This window comes from Lichenostomus cassidix, chromosome 4 (assembly GCF_008360975.1).
Source record: "Lichenostomus cassidix isolate B80296 chromosome 4, HeHo_3.0, whole genome shotgun sequence".
Lineage (NCBI taxonomy): Eukaryota > Metazoa > Chordata > Aves > Passeriformes > Meliphagidae > Lichenostomus > Lichenostomus cassidix.
The window spans coordinates 30,273,174-30,290,179 of record NC_139484.1 but is presented as its reverse complement, the minus strand read 5'-3'; the positions used below and the strand labels follow the sequence as shown (position 1 = coordinate 30,290,179).

General features: G+C 35.9%; 1 protein-coding gene across 4 annotated transcripts in view; it reads right to left on the bottom strand.

The window, feature by feature from the left end:
• Nucleotides 1–17,006, bottom strand: part of GLRB (glycine receptor beta) — a 49,593-nt gene that overhangs the window by 31,666 nt on the left and 921 nt on the right. For 3 of the 4 annotated variants that reach the window (XM_085058575.1, XM_085058576.1, XM_085058574.1), the window contains exons 2-4: nt 16,211–16,364; nt 4,677–4,783; nt 2,056–2,123 (exon numbers count right to left, since the gene is read on the bottom strand). In XM_085058575.1, coding sequence (XP_084914701.1) covers nt 2,056–2,123; nt 4,677–4,783; nt 16,211–16,332 — 297 coding nt within the window. In that variant the 5' untranslated portion in view covers nt 16,333–16,364. Of the gene's footprint in view, nt 1–2,055; nt 2,124–4,676; nt 4,784–16,121; nt 16,153–16,210; nt 16,365–17,006 lie in introns of those variants that run through there. The other variant, XM_085058577.1, reaches the window with a different exon arrangement.

Sequence of the window (17,006 nt, the reverse complement as noted above, 5' to 3'; positions counted from 1 at the left end):
AGGTGCAAGTCTTGTCCTACTAAGGGACCCATTTCTACTGTCTGGTGTATTACGCAGACCATTTGAAGACAAGTACCAACCTAGCCCCAAGAGAGCTGTGGTTCTAGAATGTCCAATGCCCACTGCAGCAGGAAGAGTTTTCCAAGCAATACGTGGGAGAACAGACCGACTGTTTATTTTGTCAGTGCTTCCTGTGCTACATTAAAGCAATCAAGAAGTAATCCAAATTTCATGTAAACATGCATAGCTATTGTGGTGATCAGTTAGACATAGGAATCTAAATAAAAGCATAAAATGAAGTAAGGATGGTGTCTGAAGTTCTGAATTATGGAGGAGAGCATGACTCATCTTACAGCCCATCCCAGCAAATTTGTGAGTGACCGTATGAGGAAGGCACATACAGGCATACATACATGGCTGTAGAAAGCAAACTTTTTTTTTTGAGGGAGTGGTGGGGAAGCACATCCCTCACATTCACATTTTGTTACTATTTGAATCTGGGTGAATTGTAAAAAAGCCTCTTTAAAAGTCACTTTTTAAAGCATGCAGTTAATTTCAGAAACTTGAAAGGGCCATCTGCCTAATATGATTGACATCTTAGGACACTCATCTCACTCCTACTTTCCTGCTCTTCCTCCCTGCCCCTCTTTAAACTTGACTCCTCTTTTTGTTTTCAGAAATAGATCTCCTGGCCATTTGGGCAAACTTACATTTTCTTTTGTTTTGGTATTACTTCCCACTAATGCCATTAGTTGACTTACTATCATTTGCAATCAAACATAAATCTTTATTTACTGCTAGCTAAAGAAACAGAAATTTCTGGCCAAGCTATCCAAAAACTGTTCCAGCCACTGTGTATGTTCAACTTGGAGTGGCTCTGCAGTCCTATTGAAATGTCATTAGGGTAACATGTCAGCTGATTCTGAATTTTAAGTGGTCACTTCCAACAACAAAATGTGTTTTATTGCTTATTAGTGGCATTGTCGTTTATTGCTTCTCTGCCGTTATGAGTCAGAATGCTGCCTTAGTCACAGCATTAAAAAAAGCAGCTTGATTTTGGGAACTGCCTCAATGCTTTAGATGCAGCAGGTCACCAAAGCGATCAGGGAATGCCTCAGAACTCCCACTCAGTGCATGTCGAGGCTGTCGCTTTCCATGTACTGGCACAACACGGTGCACTCCCCTCTTTTTTACACAAAAGGAAAACCTGATCAGGTCAGAACATCTTCAATAACTAAATGAATTTTTAGGCAATATTTTTGATAGTATCTATTGGAAACACCATTGCAAAAAAAGATCTACAAGTCCCAAAATATCAGAAATGGCTTTGCTGAAGCAACTCATATTTTGAAATTGGTTTTATTTCCCAAAGAAACAAAAGAATTCAAAATTGCAATGAGGATTATTTAGTCCTGTTATTGACATACTGAAATCCTCTGGCTGGACTGGAAATCCATTTTCAGAAACTTCACTCCCCAGTTTATCTTTCTCATGAAGTAAAGAAACAGGAGTAAGGCTATGGTCATTGATAGTCTATTCCTTTATTACTCTCCCTGCCTTCCTCTGTGATTTACTTCCATCCTCAGATCCACATAAAACAAAGAACCTATAGGTCTCGTCCTCATGCATGTCCGTTCTTTTTCTCTCATACACAGTCCTAGTACTTCAGGGTTTTTTGAATAACACACCAAGCAACCTACACAATGGCTCGGGAAGATTCTTTAATTCATATGACCAAGTGGGTTCTTCCTATGAATTTAACAATTTATGGAAATTAGTCTATCTCTTGCATCTTGGAAATCAAGGATTTCTTTTCACATAAATCAGATTCTAAAAGCTACAATAGCCTGTGGACACATACAGAATGAAGTAGATTAACAGGTTTAGGTTTATGGCATAAAGCATAGTCAGTCAATCCCTAACCCCATTAACTTAATTCTCAGTGTCTGTAACCCCAACAATTATTTCTATTTTATAGTTCATAATCCTCAGTCTGAAATTTTATTTAATGAGAAAATCTCCATGTGTACTACATGAACTTAATGTCACTCTTACCATAGTTGTCTCTTGAATTGACCCAAAGCTGTTAATGAAGATGTTAACCGCAACGTCGACTGGAATTCCTTTAAAAAAATAATTCTAGTGAGCTGCACAATCCAGTAAAGATGCATTATCCTTCGTTTAATGTTCCTTTATACTAGTATCACAATGTCACAATGTAAAATGCTTTTTTATAGGGTCATACAAGTTTATCTTTTTAAGTTAGTACACACACAGTTTTCAAAGTCAATAGAAATCACTAAATGTTTTTTCAACCTAGTGATAAGAAAACAGAAAAATAAAAATCCTTAGTCCAGAGAGATAATCTTAAAGAAGTCCACTGACCATTTATCTAAATTAATAACTTTTGAATTCCATTATTTTCTGTTATCACAGAATGCACAAGCCAGTATTTCTTTTGCACCCAGTGTAAGAGATAGAGGCAATTGACGTTTCTAGAAGCAGACACTTTTAACTGTCAAGGTCATAATGACAATCTATCATCCCAAATTACCTATTTATGATTTATGATGAGAGATATTTCCTTACATTTTGAGAGGATACCTCTTTGTGCAAGTCAAGCACATAACTGTAAAGTACAAATACAGGCATGTAACAACTATTGCATGCATCTTTCACAGCTATCTAGCCTTGGTATAAAAGAGTTGGAAAGCTGGTCCATTTTAAAATGGTTACCAATTTGCCAAGAAAAATTTCTAGAAGTCAGCAGCTGTGAAGATATTAAGATGGCCTGGAATTTTTTCTCTTTTCCACAGCCAGGATTCCTGTAGTTGAAGAGGGATGGTATGACAGCTGCTACATCTGCCCTCTGTCACCCTGCGGGAATTGATTGGCAGTCATTTAATCTGGTGTTAACAGAGAGTTATCACAGAGCAAGGAGAAGTGGCCTGATAGTTGAGAGAACTAATTATGGACCACTAGTTTTATTTAGTATCTCTATGGTGTGAGTGTCAGTATGCCCACTAGATGCAGGTATCTGATCTCATTTACAGTCTTACAAATACTCAGGGGGATTCTTCCTACTTTCAGCAACAAAAGAGATATAAAAATATTCCAACAGTGTTTTGACAGACTAAGCAAATATAATACAAAGTAATATATGCCTCCTTTAATAGCATGTTTGGCTGCACAAAGTATTTTTATGTACATTTAGTACATAACTTCAAACTAATTTCTCTCACCAGAAATTTAAGAAGATAAAATTTCACTTTTTTTAGTTAAACCAATTTGTTTGGTTTGGTTTTGTTTGGTTTTTTTTTTTTTTTTTTTTTTTTAATGTTGCTGTTGGTTATGCAATAAAAATAATATTTCTCTTAATGCCTGATGCATGTGACAGAGCACCCATCACATCACTATTAGCCAAGAGTGTACTTTCTCTTCCAGATTTGAATAGGAAGTGCCATCCAAGAAAATCACTCATGTGTGAGGAACATTTTAACATGGGCAAACCACTTGTCAGAAAATGTTCTTTATCTTCCACCGCCTCTGAGTTAACATTATATGTCCTCCCTTTCCCTTCCATCTTGATTCTTACCAGACTGCCAGAAGGGTTATCAAAAATATAAAGAAATCTGCAATGTGCTTTGTGATTACAAGTTGATTACGCTGAAGAACAGGTAGAGAAGAGGCTGGACATTTATTCTTTGTGACAAGGCTCAGTGCTGAAAACATATAAATATGGTTCTACAGAGAAAAAGAAGCAGTACACTTGCTGAGAACTGAGTTTAACATGTTTATAAAACAGTTAAATAGAACATCTGAAAATAGCCTCTTCAAAAGCACAATAAAAATTAGATTTCCAAATTTTTCATACTAATGATATTCATGTTAAAATATCTCTTAATGTACATATAATTATATGGGGAGTTTTAAAATGAAACAACTATTTTATGTAAACTCCATTGCCCACATGTATGTAAAACTGTCTATGTCTTTTTTCAGAAGGTAAATAATCTAATTCCTGGAAAGCCTCATTTACAGCTGTGTGAGTTATTAGACATTTTGCACAGAGTATGCATTACAACCTCCTTTGCACATGTAAGGATTCACACTTGCCTACATGGAAGAATCCTGCAACATATGACTACCAGCAGGATGTTGTAAAGGTAGCAAATGTGATTAAATGCATTATCTATTTGAATTCCCAAAGTATGTAATCTTTTTAACTAATTAAGGATTTAATAACTGTAGAGTATCCTAACAGTGATACTGCTGATTCCAACTTTTTATAGTCATCTTAAAGGATGTCTATAGAGAAATTTGGTGTTTTAAAATACTGTAAAGCAGTCTAACTAAAACATAGGGATAAAAAGGTATTTTAAAAACTTATTATATAAACTCTATTTTTACTTTTAAAAGTCTTTTATAAAATAAGCCAAATAGTAATAAGGCATCACATACTATTATGATAATGAAATCCTAACAAAGTATCTCTCAGCTCAAAAGGATAAGTATCTTCTGCAGTTTTACACTACCTAGGAAAGTTTTCATTTTAAAAAACTCTCAACAGAAATATAGCTTGTGACTATTATCTCTACATAAATTTTCTCTGAGTGAAAAGAGCAAAATTTAAAATCTAAAGGCAAAAAAAAAAAAGGCTGAAATATGTGACAAACCTTTGAAATTAGGCCTTATCCTGGGATCATAGCTGAGCAATAGCCTATTCAAGATGTTGCTGGTAGAATTAGCAGGTACTCTTGCAAGGTCTTCAGCTGATTGCTGCCTGAAAAAAAAATCATTACTTACTATCAAGAAATAAACAACTGTGTGCTTAAACTGAATTAATTTTAAAATAATGCCACAAATACCATTTCACAAGCAAAATATGTTCATTATTTTCAGGTGCCATGCTGTATAGTCTTCCTTTCCTTGAGATGTTTCAATATTTTACAAGAACCTGTTTGTGTTATAAACACAAATGCTCTTACATACCCTTAACTGTAAATTTGGAAGCAAATAAATGGCAATTCACTAATTGTTCCCTTCCCTCCTAACACAAATATCCAGAGGGACATGATTTCTTCATGAGTAGAAAGCAGCCACCTGTACTATTTTTAGTGACTGTCAGATTAGGAACCTTAGTAAATTGACAGCCACTTTGTAGGTGCCAAACCATGCAGAGGCTTTTGGCAGTCTCCTGCTCTCGCATGCCAGCGCCAGCTATTCCACCCAGAGCTGGAGGATTGCATAATCTCATTGTCAAGTGCTAATAAAAGCTTTGCTACAGAAAACAAGGCCTTGGACTCTCCTCTGGTTTTGCAGGGGGAATTTAAACATCTTCATTACCTTGTCATTACTGTGCTGGGTGTTAAATGAAAACCACTGCTACAATCAAAAAGAACCTGTGACAGGTAAATGTAACTGCAAGAGTACATGAAATTGAGTGTAATAAAAAGCACTATGGGTGAGTCAGTCCCCTCCCCAGGTACTTTAAACACCAAACAGGCTGATAATGTTATGTAAATGAATTAGTGTGTTGTTTCCATAACCTGTTCAGTGACTGTTTCCTGTTTGAATTCTGTCTCATAACCACTTTTCCATCCCTTTTATGACTACTCTGCTTTGTGTCATTATAATTTATTAACCAGGATGCCATGTAAATAAGTCAAACACCCTACAGAGGTGTAAGTCATAGGCATCAACACTATCACGTCCTACAAAAAATGTATGAATATATTTTCAAACATAATCAAGTTTATTTCCTAAATGTTTTCCATAATCATCATCAGCTGCTGTTGCTTTCTTTGCTCTGTAATTTCTTTTTTTCATTATTCTTTCCCATACCAATGTCAGTTTGATAGACCTACAGATTCTTTGTAATATCTCAGTTCATTGCTTTTTCCTTCTCATCCTTCAGTTTCCTTCATATCCTCTGGGATTTCTACCTTATTCAAACATTTGTTGAAGAACACAGTAACTCTACAGAAGGCTTCTGACCAGTTTAAAAATAAAGAAACAAAAACATTAGACCTCCTGATTTTAAAATGTCTAATTACAGTAGCTCTGGTTCATCATTTTCATTTTTCTTATTGACTACTGGGAAAATAATTAATTAATAACTGTCAGCATTGCATGACATCACTATTTGATTGAAAACTGGAGATGAGCTCATATCCTAGCCCTTGAAGAGCTTTTATGAATAACCTCACCTTTAAAAACAACTGGTTTAACTCAAACCATAAGGCAAACAGGAGGAATCAGATCTGCTGATTTAGTAGAACTCACTATGCCTTCCCAATGAGATTTAATCTCTTCAATTAACATTTAACAGCTAAAATATTTATAAATACAACTATAAAGAAATTTCCTATTATTAAAAACATGTCAACCATTTATGATAACATAACTGCATTTTATTATATCATAGTCTCCTTGATACCCTTTGAGCATTGGATCATTCAGGAAAAAAATAATCAGATTTATGTTTTCTCTGTTATATTCAGGATATTTCTGAAACCTAAAGCTGTGTATCTGCTTAGCTATTTCCTTGTATTTCCTTGTATTTCCTTGATATTATAAATGAGAAAAAATTATGGCAATAATACAGCACTCAATCCTCTTTGAAATTTCGGACTACTCAACAGTAATTAGCAGGATAAGCATGCATTCCAAAGACTACACAGGTATGTACCTACCAAGAAGTATGTACCCAAGAGGATAGCTTAAACTACAGCACACAGGAAATAAAAAATATTGTGGCATAGCATTAAGTGGCTGCTGTATATAATTCCCCATCCATCTCTTGCACTAAACACACTAAAACCTCTGTGATCTGTAATAACCACATAGGTGAAGTAATTGCTCCAGCAGAACTTATCCAGAGATTATTGGTCTTCTAATAAAACAAGGAAGTGTTTACTTTTAGCAACATATGTTAACTTCCTGTTATGTATACAGAACTGCATGTTCTGTATACAATAAGCCTCTGCTAATTTAATATTAGAGAAATAAAAAAGCAATATGTGTTCTAACTCCTTTGAATAATTGAAAAATTCACTTTCAAACAATCCCCCCAGGGCTGACTTTATACATTTTTATATTTGACTTAGAATTGTATTATGATGCAAAAAAATAAACTTATTTCCTCGTCTGGTCAGGCAGATGGACTAGATGTTCATTGTAGGTCCCTTACAGCTGGAATGTTCTATTCTATTCTATTCTATTCTATTCTATTCTATTCCATTTCATCCCATTCCAATTCTGTAATTTTGAGATGTGTTCAGTGATGACCTTTACCAACGAAGAGGTTGCTACAGAAATATCATGAACCAGCTTTGTATGCTTTCTTTGCAGTTACCACTAGTTGGACAAAAGGAAAACATAAGGTTAAGATTATTTTCCATTTTCTAGAAAGAGCAATTCAGAAAAGAATGTTCATGTAGCTATTAAAAGGCAGGCAAACACTCTGTATGCTGCATTTTATCTGATACAGAAAGATTCATGGCACTGCTTCCTTGCAAGTCACACATATTATCACCGAAAACATCTAAATCAGATGACTACAAAAACTACATTTATAAAAGAATCTCCTTAACACCAACAATATTATTTGTTTCTAAATTATGTATGTCCAGTTTAATGGAATATGGAAAAAAAACCCCAAGCAACAACTAATGAACAAACTTAAATACTTTTTTTTTTTAAATTTATTTTTGTCATGGGTTTTACAAAGAAGTTCATTAAATAGTGAAAACAGTAATCTGAACCACACAGGATAACATGGACACATAAATGAAATACAGATGCTCATAAAAAGCAATGAGGAAAAGAGGAAAAACTTAGAGAAATTAAATGAGTGAGCAACAAACAGCAAAAGAAAGCCGATTACAGCTGAAAGGTTTATTCACCTCTTCAGGTAAGAGGAATATATTGGTAGTTCTGTGAGATCTGAGCTGCACTGCAGAAGTATATTAGTACAAATATCTGTTCAGGCTGTTTGATCAAAAGCCATCCAACGATTAGGCAAAGGAGATTTATTGCACTGGGAGGACAGTGATGGGAAGAACAATGTACAGCATAGCCTGCTGGTAAAGAACACCACAATCACATCTTCCACAAGTTGTTGGGTTGTTTTGAACTTATACAAGTGTATAAGTGCATTTGTCCTTGTTTATTTGGGAACTAAGTAAAATATATTGTCATTGACTGTTCTGAGTTGGGAGGAGAAGCACTGAGACACAATAATTGCTACTTTTAAAGGTCACTTTGAATGAAGTGGTTGAAATAGCTACTGAAATAAAAAAAGCTCTGCTGAGTATCAGTCATATTTTCAGTATGGTTCTTTTGCAGCATGCTGTCATTAACTACCATCATTTAATACCACGCAACAAACTTTAATCACGACTGGATTTCCTTCTAAGAGCCTTGCTTACTGAAATGTCTAAATTTCACCTGCAAACCAATACATCAGATGTGTTCCTTCACGTGAGTTAACAACATTTTTAGAGTGACAGATGAGCCAAATGACTTAACGAGACAGTGAGTGGGATGTGTTAGGTGCTTGGATAAAGGGGCTGGGACTATTAAGGTAAGATATTTACCTAGAGTCACAACTACCCCTGCTTAATCGGCCACTATGGAATAAATTAATGAGAGGCATATTTGTATATTACAATAGAGATAAAGGGTTTTAGCTGAGATCTGCCTTCCTAGGAGAATCATTACTTCAATGTGCTGAAGGCTGAGTCCCATATAACAGTAGTCACACCAACTGAGAAGTTACTCACCACTTTTTCTAATTCAACCTACAATTTCCCCACTTGAAAAAGCTGGTAACTTAGATTTCCACCAGTTACAGCACGCATTTCAGTTTTAACGCATTTATTTCAACCTGTGTTGAATGCATGCGGAGCTGATGGAAAGCATTAATAAATGGGAATGCAGCAACAACAGTAGTTGATGAGTTCTAAGCAAGATATGGTGACTACTAAAGGATAAGGCAACAGAAGCCTCACAGTTGCTATAAAGAAAATTTAAAAGCAAGTAATTATAAAGCTAGAACTTACCCTAGCAAAAATTTTACCTAAGTATCAGTTTAAAAAACCCCACACAATCAACATACAAAATACCCAAACCCAAAGTATGATTTTTCTTTCTCTGATAAAATAAAAGGAAAAGCAACCAGTATTCTTGTATACACAAAAGTATTCTCACTTCTACAGACAGCGTCCTCAAAATCCAGACAGAAAACGAAGTACAGTTAGTCTTTTGGTATAATATCTCTGTGTGAAATGTCTGGTCTTTCGGAGGTTACGTCTGGTATCACTGAGGATTCAAAAAATTACTTTACATACTGTATTTCACAGGATATGCAGTACCGTGTCCATCTCCTCTTCCACTGCAGCTCTACACATTTTATCACTGCCCTTGAAGATCATGATCAACATTTTCTATTGATGGCAACAGATAACTAGTTTCATAATTCACTAATCAAAATACAGAAGTTTAGATAAGCAGATGTGCATGACAAAAGGAAGCATGTATTACACTTGGTTTGAAATTTATAGAGCTTCTTCCATTTGTGTTAGGCAAATGTGTCAGAAGACATTATATCTCTATAGGTCATCATGACATTTATTCTCTCAGAGCTCACTGAAGTTACAAGGAGTCCTTACCACATGTAGTGTTACAGGAAGAAAGAATATAAACAATATACTACACAAGCAGGAAGGAAAACTCCTTCATAGTTCTAGATTACTGACAGGTAAAAATATCCATTCTAACTCACACTGTTTAGTTATCTCCAGCAAAATTTCCTATATGGTGCTAAAACAACATATTTCAGGGCAGTTTATTAAATCTACATGATGGAAACTGACATTTTAGTCATATAACATGGCTGTGTTTATCTGAGAAAGGTAAAAATAAGGTTTGGGAAACACAATATCTATTATCTCATCATATATTTAAAGTACAATTTTCATGATATAAACTATCAGTATTCTGATTTGCAGGTATTTGATTTTCTGAATGCAATAACTCTCAGCATAAAAACAGGTTAATACATATCAATGACATTCTATATAACTCTTCTCAGTGATCTCTCTGATCTCTAGTATGTTTAATAGCTGCATTTTCAAACTGTGCAAGGTGATGTCTATTCCTGGGAAGATTAATTACAATTACTCCAATGAAAAGTGGTATCACTTATTACATTAAAGCTGTGGAACTCTGAGTCACCATTTACACGTCTTCATGAAGGCAGTTGACAGCTAAACACCTAAAATTAGATATGTAGCTTCAGTACCTAAATTTGGAGGTAATACAGTGTGGTGAACAAAGACAAAGGTTCCTTCATAGCAAACTTTGAAACAGAAACCCAGATTAGGCACCCTGAATTGTGAACTGTGAGTTGAGGATGTGAAACAGCTTGTCTTTCATCTCATGCTGTAGACAGACCAAAGAGAATAGTCTCCCAATGTGGACACGTAGACAACCTTCCTGCAGTTGGGTAGTGTCAACAGCTGTTAGTGTCACTACTTCAGTCCTTGTCTAGCAGAAACCTCTTAAATCCAGCTTTAGTTTCACATTCAACATTGCCAGGGTTAGACACCTCAAGGAGTGTTTACATGGTAATCTGAAGCGCCTTATAATTCACTAAACCTGAGAAAAGCAAGCTGGTTATCTGCCTGTCACAGAGCCGACAGCCCCCAAACCACCAGAACCAGATTAGCTTGGTATTTCACCCAGCCTGAACTAGTACTGCTCACAGCAACTTTTCTGCTTCTTAAACTTAGCTTGCTTGCTCCTAGCTTAGGCATCTCTGCATCCAACCAAAGTTAGCACCTGTCACCCTTGTCCATAATGGGTGTCCTGTTGTGTTCTGATATAGCACACAGATGTAAAACATGATCAGCAACCAAATGTTTGAGCAAAAGTAGACATTTTAAAAGTAATGCACATCAGTTTCTTGTCCCAGTGGTTTTTTTTTCCAAATGCTGTAAGTATGGAGACAACAGAAGTATCTTGGTAAAATCTAACCACTCGCATGGTGGTATAAGCGGCGATAGAAGAGGAAAATATAAGATGACATACATTCTATATAATTTGTCTTGACAACAGAATTTAGACCTATGGTTTTCCTTCAGTTTAGGTAAAGGTGGTGCAATTTAATCACAAATCCAATTTTTTCCCCAGTCTGGAGGTGGTATATGAAATACAAAGTCTGTAACTTTTCCACACAATTATAGTGTCTCATCACTCCAGTGTTGAGAATGGAGCAAACTCTGCTCACTGAGAGGAAAAGTTACTGAACGAGAACCAGTCTATCACGCTTAATTACTGTTTTACAGGACAGCTTAGGTTTTGCTTATATAGGTTTATCTTTCACTGCCCACCACATTTGACCACCTGAAAAACAAATGCACAAATCTTCTGAAATGTGGCCCTATCTGTCTGGGATCATGGCTTTCCATGAGAGTTATGTGATACAGAATAATAAAAGCATTGATCAACTGCTGTTATTAGAGGGAAGAAGAATTTTTATAGGAACAAGACCTGGGCTCTGCAAAGCACTTATCATTCAAATGACTGTCAGATGTATCTTCCTCCACAACCAAACTCAGGCTTTCCTTTCAACTTCATTCCACTTCCTCCCACAAAGTGTATCAACCCTTCAACCACACCTACAACTGAAAATGTCCACAGACTTTCAGCAGTGTCTTCTAGATGACGGGAATGAAGACAGATGTGATTCTCTTTTCCACCATTTACATTTTGGAGTTGACCACATACTACATATAGAGAAGCAATGTATACCAAAACACTTGTTAAAAAAAGTTCTAGACATGGAGAAGTACAGAGGACCCAAGGTACAAAACGTATTTTGATCTTCTACTTTAGTCTTAATAGGAAGAGCATGTCAGAAGCTTGAAGTTAACCAAGAGACATTTTAGGACAGGCTTTCATACAACTCTACACTTTAAACATATCAAAGGCTTTTTTCCCCAGTTCCACTGTCTTTTGTTGTTGTTTTTTAAAAGAAGCTGTTTATTGAACCTTCGCATCTGTGACCTTTCTAAGCTTCTGCCCTGGCAGATGGCACAAACCATGTTTTCTGGAGGGCTTAGAGGGCCATTTCACAGTTTCTGAAGTAGCTGATACGCTTTATTGAATACAAGCCAAATATTATTTGTACTTCAGCTGCGTGGGTAAAAAAGGTCTCTATAGATATTAAACAGTATTCCGTTAATCATCTATATGGACATAAATCTCCACGTGGACAAATGAATAAAGGTGAAGAGGGATGGTGTAGTAAAAGCACAGTCTTGATACCCAGACAAAATGATGAGATTTAGTGACTGAGGTTATGCTTTTAGCTTTGCTGTGGTATTAGGGACACTGAAAGATCTTCGGAAGTGAACACTGTGCAAGTGAACAGCTGAGTCATCCTAAAAGTATAATTAACAGGGATAGCTGTTATTATGACCACAGTCATAATGTTAGAAGCTATGTGACACTCTTACTTCTCTGTGCCTTCTCTTACACGGTAATAACCAAATTTCCCTTTCTTTATCATTTCATTTGTCTAGCGATCTTGCAAGCAGTTTTGAGTAGAGACCTTCTAGGCTACTAAGGACAGTGGGGATAACAGCAGCAGCTCAAACATCATAAAATAACTGAATTATTTATTATGGTGTAACAAAAAGAAAAACATTTTTCAGCAGGGCTCTAAGTCACTGCTAACTGTCCCACATGTTTAAGAGAAGCAGGTATTATGAGGAATTATGAAGACATTAATAAGAACTAAGCAACAAAGGTCATGCAAATATGGGCAGTCTGTGAGCAGGAAAGAGATCAAGTGACTAAATCCATCTGTAGCTGTATCAAAATCCTTTATATTAAAGTATATGAAATTTCAAAATAAGCTTTGTAAACAGAAGAATGTATAACATAATTTTTTTTTTCTCGAAGGGGTGGGCCCAATTGGTTTTTTAAATGATTTTCCATGGAAACAAAAGGCAAAAGTTTTGTTAGTAAAGTTTTGTATTTCATTGCACTAGGCATCTGTGGAAGCCAGTTTCTCAGATTTATGGTGCAAAACTCTCTATTACAGCATTTTAGGCTCAATATGTCAATTTCTTTGTTAATCAACGAAGATTCAGGAATCAGACGGAAGTATAATTACTCTGTGTGTCATTTGGAAAGCCTGAGGTAAGAAGGAAAATGATCTAAACGTAAGATGTGAAATCTTACATCTGTTCTGAGCAAGCATTAAATCAAAGTAAGAACCAAATGATTAAACATCAGCTTCAAGAAAGCCTTCAATAAAAAAGATGGGGAAAACAGTTTCAGGAATAAATGAAAATAGGATGGCAAATAAGCCACTACCACACAATGAGAAGTACAGCATCATGAATAATCAGAAGCAAAAAGGTTTGCTCTAAGATACAAAATAGAATTTTCCTAATTTAAGGAAGCAAATATCTGTTTATGAGACAATAATGAACTTTTTATGGGGTTTCTAATCAGCTTGTTTTCATCTTATCCTAATAGTATTTAATTTCATGCCAGAGGGGCACATTTGGCAAAAGGCTTGTATTCTGGAGAGCCATAAAAGGAAAAGTTCAAGTACATTTCATTTTTATACAAACAAATTCATGCTGAAGTCCCATACTAGTCTTATAGCCATCCATTTCTTAACATCAAATTAAGGACCTCAGGCAGTAATATCAGATTCAGTATAAATCCTTCCTGGATAATTATTTGCACAGATTTGAATTTCATTATAAAGTTTGCAAGAGAAGACTGTCCTGTACACAACAACTAATGCAGTTGTTTTCTCTTGAAGAGGTAAAATTTAGCTTTTCACATGCTGCAAGGAAATAAGAGGCAATTATTTGCTGCAATTAAGATTTAAATTTTATTGCACGAGAAATCGATGGAAATTAAAGGTTGATTAAGAGTTTAACTTATAAATGTATCTTTTCATTAGGAATTTGTACCACTGAATTTTATAAATTATGCAAAATCCTACTTCTTTTGGTTAAAAAAAATGTATTCTTCTAAAACATTTCTCTTATGCTTTACTTTCATTTAGACACTTGAGCAGTTTTAGTCAGCCCTTATAGTGTCACTTAATTCCCACTCCACTGCATTGTGTTCTGGTTGGTTTCTGAGGAAAGATTTTTTTCTTATTTCACAAAGGAAAAATTATCACTAGCAGGCAGCCTTTTTTATGACACAGAGTGTCACCAAAGCAAGAAGTTTTGTCAAAGATCATTTAAAAAATGCTGATGATTGAAAGTTTGCCAACAGCAGCCTGAGTGAAGAGAGCATTAGGTAATTCCTCTGCCAAACAGACCTGACTTTCACGCTCATTCACATGAGAAGTCGTCTAGACGTCAGCCACAAAACCAGCAACCCCACTATTACAAGTGGTTGTCTCTCAAGATGCGAACTTCAGCCAAGTAAGATAGAGTCATTGTTCAGGAAATCAAACAGGACTCATTGCGATGGCAACTCTAGCTGGCAACTCTGCAAGTGACAATGCTGGATTACACCAGTATTTCTGCAGACAGGTTCAACTGGAAAAGTACCACTTTGAAAATGCTAGCATGTATTCAATGTTTTTTCAAGCATATTGGCGACAAATGACATCATATTTGATGGTACCAAGAAATACAGGGCTTAAAATAAAAACAAACAAGAAAAATCCACTCACTTACTAAGATAAAATGATTTTGCTGGTTTGAATTCTACTAAGACTTAGTCAAAAGCAGGGGGAAATACTGGCTGTTTAAATGAGACCATGGAAGATCTGGATTCAGTTTCCAGCTCCCTTTCCAAGGGCTACTGTTCCCCAGCTGCCTAACTGACTTTTCAAGGGCTTCTGTTCTGCTGCCTGTCCTAGGAACCCTGACATTTCTCTCCTTGCTATAAACCCTCATCATAGCTCAGACAAAAAGCCTCATTCAGAACTCAACTTAACTTTTAAAAGGGAAGGGATAGGTAGGGGTCTTTTCAGATGGGTCATGATCACATTTGACACATATCTTAATGTATCCAATTCTAAGGAAAGACACAATTTTTAAAGTTTGATATTAAAAAAAAGAAGGAAAACATGCATCATTTGTAGAAACATCCTAAAAATTTGGGGTTACAAATGAACATCACTTTCAATATTTGAAAACAGTGGAAACTTTAAAAAGTATTACTTGAACAATGCTTCTCTCTGATTATTCCACTTTTTGTTTTGCTTTGTTTTTTCTTTGGAAAAAGTTGCTTAATGTTAACTAGCCAGTCTAACATTCTGTACCTCTTCTTTTATGGTCAATGAAGAAATATGTTTTAAATTTGTCAAGACAATTTTAGTATTTTAGGCATAGTGCTTTTCTACACTTCTGGCAACTTATCATAGCCCATCAATCTTTTCCTCAGATATTTACAACATAACATTAAAACTTAGTAGGGCTGGCCAAGAAAATGCTAAAAACAGCACTCACAAATAAAACTTTTGAATTGTGCTATGGATCACAACCTAAAGTGTGGTAGGCATTGGAAAGAGAGAACATTTAACATCAAGTAAGTATAGGTGTCCAGAACACATTCTCTACTCAACTGGGCAATCACAGATTTTAATTTCTGTATTTTTACGGGGAGATTATTGCATAAGGGCATACTTTATGTCAACAATCAATCAATCCACTTCCATAAAAGTTGGAGAACTGTAAATAATAGATGAAAGGTGCTGAAGACCCTAGTTCTAGTCAATATGCAGTAAGAATATGCACAGGACAAGCCTTCTCTTACAGAACTAGCTCACCAAAAGCTGAATTTCAGCATGACAATTCTGTATCCTCCTTGCTTTCTTCAATACACCTGCAACATAATGCTAGATATAAAGCAAAGCACTCTTGGACCATGCAACTGTGTCCCCATAAATAGCAAGGCACTGGGCTGAATTCCACCACAAGGAAAGGAATGATTTACTATGGCTTAGATTTTCCCTTTCACTAAAACAGGGCACTTGCTGCAGAAGGAACACATTGATGGAACTTAGCTATGACGCTGGTCAAACCCATTCCCACCACAGACCCCATTCTTTCAAGAGAAAGCATCACCTTCTACTTCAATTGCCACATAATTTCCACTCTTAAAAACAGGGCAGGATCACCATCATACAAAAGCATAAAAGAAAGCAGGAACATACGATGGACATAGATATTGCTTCTTTTTCCCCTTTCCTTTCTTTGAAGACTTCTCTTTGGAATAGACTTCTTCAACCCATAAGGAGAATGAGATGAAAAATAAAATTGCTAGTAAGAACTTCATCTTGAAGATCACGCTTCAGAGAAATCTTCTGTCTGTGGCAAAACAAAAGAAAGATTTATGTTAGTAGGGCTACACATGGCAGAAGGAAACACATACCTACAAAAAGTAAAGAAATGTTTTAGCAGGGTTGGGTTTTTTATTGTTCCTAGTTGCCTTGGGAAACCGAGTCTCTTCAGGTGTATCCCTGACATGGAACTGATTTAGTCAATTTCCAGAGAGTCTAGTAGCTTCCCAAAGTTGAGACTGACAGTGAGGAGCAGATTTAAATGCAAGTCTGCTCCAGAGTGTTTAAGAGATATGATGTCCTTCAAAGAATGCCTAACACAAAATACTCAGAAGCTTGGAAACAGGGTTCTTCACCAAAAATGTCATATATCAACTGTATTAAATACAATGTCAACCAGTCATGAAGCAAGGCAAAGAACTGCAATCCCTCTATGACCTTGCACAGATAAAATAGCAATAATTTCAATGCTGGTTATGAGAAGAGGTTAAAAAATACAATTTTGTGCACAGAATTTAAACACAACTATTTCGCATGAAGCATTTCCACTGCAGAGCCAGCACTGAAATGGCCTTGCAAAGATGACTAAACACAAGCTGCAATACAGTTCTTTATTGCATTGTGCTCAGTTTGATATTTTAACTTCTCTGGGGCAAAAGCACATACCCCA